At 36.7% G+C, this 6,365-nt stretch overlaps 1 protein-coding gene across 1 annotated transcript; it reads left to right on the forward strand.

The window, feature by feature from the left end:
* Positions 1-1,786: 1,786 nt before the first annotated feature.
* LOC11424748 (protein SUPPRESSOR OF MAX2 1) lies at positions 1,787-6,149 on the forward strand. The gene is made up of 3 exons (XM_024783042.2): positions 1,787-3,354; positions 3,907-4,210; positions 4,306-6,149. Exons 1-3 carry the CDS (start codon positions 2,129-2,131, stop codon positions 5,899-5,901), a joined length of 3,126 nt encoding a protein of 1,041 aa, XP_024638810.2. The 5' UTR covers positions 1,787-2,128; the 3' UTR covers positions 5,902-6,149.
* The last annotated feature ends 216 nt before the right edge of the window (positions 6,150-6,365 follow it).

A 6,365-nucleotide genomic window follows, 5' to 3' on the forward strand; every position in this document is an offset into this window, starting at 1 on the left:
GTTTTGCAATAAAACTTAGTACCGCTGTCCCCGTGAGCATAGCTCAGTTGGCAGGGACAATGCATTATTATATGCAGGGGCTGGGGTTCGAACCCCGGACACCCCACTTATTCACTATAAAAGTGAATTTCTAGCCACTAGGCTACCTGACCAAAAAAAAAAAAACTTAGTACCGCTCTTGTAAAAAAAAAAAAAAAAAACAAACTTAGTACCGCTATGTCCTGTTATAACTATGTTTTTGTTTTTTTTAATGTCTCGGGAAAATATTTTTATTTTTTTTAACAAATGACTCATTTATTATGGGACGGAAGGAGTACTACTTTTAGTTGTTTTAATATGTGCAAATGTTAAATAAACTCTTTTCTTTAAAAATAAAATCAAAGAAGCAGTGGCCGAGACAGACAAAAAAGTTTGGGATGACCGCCGTCAAATTAAACTAATTTTTTTTTTTTAGGGAAAATTAAACTAAAATATATAAATCATATTTCATACAACATATTTAAATTTTAATAAACCAAAAAGCGATCATTCAAAAAGTCAATTATATAATATATAAAGTCGATCATCAAATACTTAAAGTGACTTGAAATCATCAATAATTGACTCGGAACTAATACATGCACTAATTTTCCTTTCGGTATAAATTGACATGCTATATGCTAGAAACCCAGGTCTCATCTTGTTTCTCAATTTAACAATATGTAAGGAATAAAAATGATTGAAATTTAACAATATGTAGTGAACAAGAATGATTGAAACTGATGACTCTGTCACATATACCGATGTATATTTTTTATCTTTAATATTTTTAATTATCCATTAAAAAAAATTATAAAATTTAATATTTTAAAAATATTTATCGAGACAAATTTAACAACATATTATATGATATCATTTTTCTTTATATTAATAGAAAAATATTATCAAAATATGTCAACTCAAAGGTGCACATTGTCAACTAAATCATCTAATATAAGATAGAGAGAGTATATATTGAATATAATAGATATGTGGAGTAATTGAAAAACGGTTTGTTTATATTTATGTCACTATCTCCTTCAAAAATATGTGTATATTATTAATACATCATCCTATGCGAAAAAGTGTGGTTTCGCCTCCTTCATCATAACTAATGTACCACGTTGAGACAAATTAACCTTTAAATAAAATAATAATAAAAAACATTATGAAAAGGCAAGTGTCAAATAAAATAATAGTAATGATTATTATTTAAAAAGAAGCATAAATAAATAAAATAATGAAAAAGTAGAAAAAGACACAAAAAAAAGGAGAGCAGGTTTAGTCTGTCAACAAAGCATATTTTCCAGAAATCCTTGCAACCGATAGTACTTTCATTTCATCCATCAATTCAATTCTCCGTTTTACTACAAATTCTCTCTTCTTCTTCACTTCCGTATCTTTCTTTCTCTTCTCTCCTGCCACAATAATAAACAATTTTCCTCGTTCCCCGTAATGCACCGATAATTAAAATTAATTAATTAAAATAACATTACCACTGTTTAATTAAGTTAAATTATTACAAACCCTTTTCCTTAATTCATTCATGTATGTTTATTTGTTCGTGTGTCTGAAATTTCCTTTTCGCGTTGAATTTGGAAACAAACTATTTTTGGTGACACGCAGCAGCGGAAGGAGAGAAAAAGAGCAGAAAGAAGCATAATATAGAAATTAGAAAGGTGAAGATAGATAGATAGATACTTACTTAGATCTCAGATAGATAGATAGATAAATTAGATGAATCCCTGAAATAAAAATAAAAAAAAATAAATAAAAGGAAAGTTAAAAAGGACTTAAAAGCTAAAAGCAAAGCTACCCTAGAAAAGCCTCTACTTTATTGAATTTGTTTTTTGTGTTTTGTAAAAAGCTTGTTTTCATTGTTTATTGCTTCCAGTTCCACCTCTCAAAAATGTTAATTTGTCTTCTATATTCAAAAAGTTTCTTCTCTTATCTCTCCATACACTAATTTCGTTTTCTCACCAGTGCTTCTTTCTTTTTCTCCTTCTTAAAGTAAAGTCAAGTTTAACAACTTTCTCTCATAATAAACAAATTCATTTCATTCTCATCTTCTTCAATTCAATATTCTCAATTCTCATCTTATATTTGTGAAATGAGAGCTGGGTTAAGTACAATCCAACAAACCCTAACGCCGGAGGCGGCTAGTGTTTTAAATCATTCAATCGCGGAAGCCGGTCGACGGAACCATGGCCAAACCACGCCGCTTCATGTGGCTGCTACTTTACTAGCTTCACCTTCCGGTTACCTCCGACAAGCATGTATAAAATCCCATCCAAATTCATCTCATCCTCTTCAGTGTAGAGCTTTGGAATTATGTTTCAGTGTTGCTTTAGAACGGTTACCGACGTCGCAGAACGCTAGTTCCACGTCGGCGATGGAACCTCCGATTTCAAATGCTTTGATGGCAGCTTTGAAACGTGCTCAAGCTCATCAACGTCGTGGTTATCCTGAACAGCAACAACAACCGCTTCTTGCTGTCAAAGTTGAATTGGAACAACTCATCATATCAATTCTTGATGATCCTAGTGTTAGTAGGGTCATGAGAGAAGCTAGTTTTTCTAGTCCTGCTGTTAAAGCAACGATTGAACAATCCTTGAATTCTGTTGCGCCTTCTCCGGTTACTGTTAATTCCAATCCGATGATGGGATTCCGGCCGGGGATGGTGACTCCTGGAGCGGCGCCGACTAGGAATTTGTATATGAATCCGAGGTTGCAACAACAAGGAGGTGCAGCAGCTCTATCGGGAGCACATAAGGGTGATGAAGTGAAACGTGTTGTGGAAATATTGATGAGGACGAAGAAGAGGAATCCGGTTTTGGTTGGTGAATCAGAGCCTGAAGCTGCTATTAGAGAAGTTTTGAAGAAGATTGAAAATAAGGAATTAGGGGAGGGTGTATTTAGCAATGCTCATGCTATTTATTTAGAGAAGGAGCTTCCTTCAGATAGAGGGCAGATACCTGTGAGGATTAAAGAATTGGGGGATTTGATTGAGTCTCGGTTGGGAAATTCGGGTTCCTGTGGTGGTGTGTTTATCAATTTAGGTGATTTGAAATGGTTGGTGGAACAACCTGTGGGATTTGGATTGGGGAATATGCAGCAGCCGGCGCTTGCGGAGGCCGGCCGCGCCGCGGTGGCAGAGATGGGGAGATTGGTTGCCAAATTTGGGGAGGGTGGTGTTGGTAAGCTTTGGTTATTGGGTACTGCTACTTGTGAGACTTATTTGAGATGTCAAGTTTATCATCCTTCCATGGAAAATGATTGGGATCTTCAAGCAGTGCCAATTACTACAAGATCACCTCTACCTGGAATGTTTCCAAGGTATTTAATTTGTATAATATTCTATGGTTGTTTTGATTGTTCATAAAGTAATTTTGTTCTAACAATTTTATCACTGATGGATAACATTTAGATCTTCATCTAATTACAGTATACCCTTGATGACACAATTTTAATTTTAGCAAATTTTGTTCAATTGATCTGTTCTGTTGCAAGAATAATTAAAGGGATTCATGTTTTATTTTCCTGTTTGATGGAATGGAGTTGAGAAATATTCTTGAACAGAATCAACTATGGCTTTAGTTTAAGAGAATCTTATCTTAATGAATATGTTAATCCTGTGTTCCTTTTGTTTTGAGTTTTAAGTTTTAACTATTAGTTTGCTTCTTTGACTTCCTACAGTTTTGTTTTGAAAGAAAAACGTGGGATGTTTTAGTTTCCATAACAGTGTTATAAGACAAGAGAATATTAGCTGTTGTTTACCTTTTGTGCTATTGGCAGGCAAAATTAGCTTGACAAGGCTATGAAACATGGTTAAATTGTCTCCCACATTTGGTATTGGTGGTTTTAACTTTTTGTTTCTTGTGTGATCAGGCTTGGGACCAATGGAATTCTCGGTACCACACTTGAGTCTTTATCCCCATTGAAGACCTTGACACCTACGCCAATCACACCACTAACGCGCGCCTCGGAGAATGTAGATCCTGCAGCAGCAGCCGCACCAACTTGTTGCCCACAGTGTATGCGGAGCTGTGAACAAGAAATAGCAGATATGTTGAAAGAAACTGAAAAATCTGATAGTGAACTCAAACCAGATGCCACTCGACCGCCTCTTCCACAATGGTTGCAGAATGCTAGAACTAACAACGATAATGCTAAAGTAATGGATCAGGCCCAGGTAAATTTGATTAAAACAATTATGTATTGGTTGGTTCACGTGGTTAGGAAATTATAGATGAGTTTTAATTATTGTGTTCTTTTGTCTTTCAATAGAGCAATGGCCAAGAAGGGAATGTGAAGAAGAGGACTCAAGAAATACAAAAGAAATGGCATGATTCATGCTTAAACTTGCATCCTAAATTTCATCAGCAAAATGTGAGCACAGAGAGGATTGTTCCCACCCCCTTTTCAATGACGAACTTATATAATGTGAATTTGCTGGGGCGCCAATTTCAACCCAAAGTGCAACCAAATAAAAATTTGGGATGCTCTCTTCAATTGAGCTCGATTCCAATTCCTATCCAGCAATCAGAACACACGGCAAGCCCACGGAAAAGTACAGTGACCACTGAACTGGTTCTTGGGCAAACCAAGCCATCTGATACCATTCCAGAAGAGTCACACAGAGAACGAATTAATGACTTTTTGAGTTCCCTGTCTTCTGAGTCACAAGACAAGTTTGATGAATTACATAGCAAAAAATTATTTGATACTGACTCTTTCAAGAGGCTACTCAAAACTCTGACAGAAAAGGTGTGGTGGCAGCAGGATGCAGCATCTGCAATAGCTACTGCAGTGACTCAGTGCAAGTTAGGCAATGGTAAAAGACGATCAAAGGGTGACACATGGTTAATGTTCACAGGTCCGGACAGAATTGGCAAGAAGAGAATGGCAGCAGCCCTTTCTGAACTGGTATCAGGGTCCAATCCAATAGTAATCTCCCTTGCACAGCGACGTGGAGATGGAGACTCTAATGCCCACCAATTCCGTGGAAAAACAGTCCTTGATCGCATTGTAGAGACCATCCGAAGGAACCCACATTCTGTCATCATGCTTGAGGACATTGATGAAGCCAACACCCTTCTTCGCGGGAACATCAAACGAGCCATGGAGCAAGGACGGTTCCCTGATTCTCATGGCCGTGAAATCAGTCTTGGAAATGTCATGTTTATCCTCACATCAAATTGGTTGCCTGAGGACCTTAGTTACTTGTCCAATGGTGCTCCACTAGACGACGAAAAACTTGAAAATTTAGCAAGTGGAGGTTGGCAATTGCGGCTATCAGTGACCAAGAAGGTATCAAAACGCAGACCCAGTTGGTTGTCGAATGAAGAAAGGTCTTTGAAGCCTAGAAAGGAATTGAACTTAGGTTTATCATTTGATCTTAATGAAGCCGCTGATGTAGAGGAAGACAGGGCAGATGGATCACATAATTCTAGTGACTTCACAGTGGACCATGAAGAGAACAATCACAACGGAGGGTCGCCCTCTAAACCCCGTGAGCTTCTAGATTCTGTTGATGATGCAATTGTCTTCAAGCCATTGAATTTCGATCTCATTCGTCAAAATTTCTCAGCAAGCATCGCAAAGAGATTCTCTGCTGTGGTTGGAAATGGGATCTCAATTGAAGTGCAAGAGGAGGCTCTTGACAAGATCACAAGTGGAGTGTGGTTAGGCCAAACCACAATAGATGAATGGATGGAAAAGGTATTAGTTCCTTCCTTCCACCAGTTGAACAAGAGCTACAATTCAAGCAACCTTGATGAGCATGAGTCTTCGTTGCTGGTTAGGCTCGAAGATGATGGCTACTCCGATCGCCGGAGCTCACAAGAGTTGCTACCTGCTAGTGTGAGAGTCGCGGCGGAGTAGTAGTAGTAGTGTTGAGTATCAAATATTGAATATTGATTATTGTTAATACACAATGAACATGAGTGATAATATCCGTTTTTGTTGGTTATAGAAATGTAAATAGATCTCTTTGGAAGGACAAAGTCAATGACCCTTTGTAGAATCGAGAAAAACCGTTAGAGGTGGAACAAGGGTCGGCATGTGTCATTTTTTCCCCTTAGAAAAAGATTATTTAATTTGTCTTATAAGTTAAATATTGTTTTTTTTTTCTTCCTCTGTAAGCATAGATATATTTATTTATCAATTAAATGGAGGATGGTTATCAATATTAATAAAATGGAGTATTGTTCCTTCACCCTTTTTCTTTCATCGTTTTTCATCAAAATTTCAAGACTATTGTTTTCCATACAAACTACTATTATTTTCACTATAAAAGCAGTGTATACCATTCATTGAAAATTTAAAGACTATTGTTTTCAATACAA

The sequence above is a fragment of the Medicago truncatula genome, chromosome 4 (assembly GCF_003473485.1).
Source record: "Medicago truncatula cultivar Jemalong A17 chromosome 4, MtrunA17r5.0-ANR, whole genome shotgun sequence".
NCBI lineage: Eukaryota > Viridiplantae > Streptophyta > Magnoliopsida > Fabales > Fabaceae > Medicago > Medicago truncatula.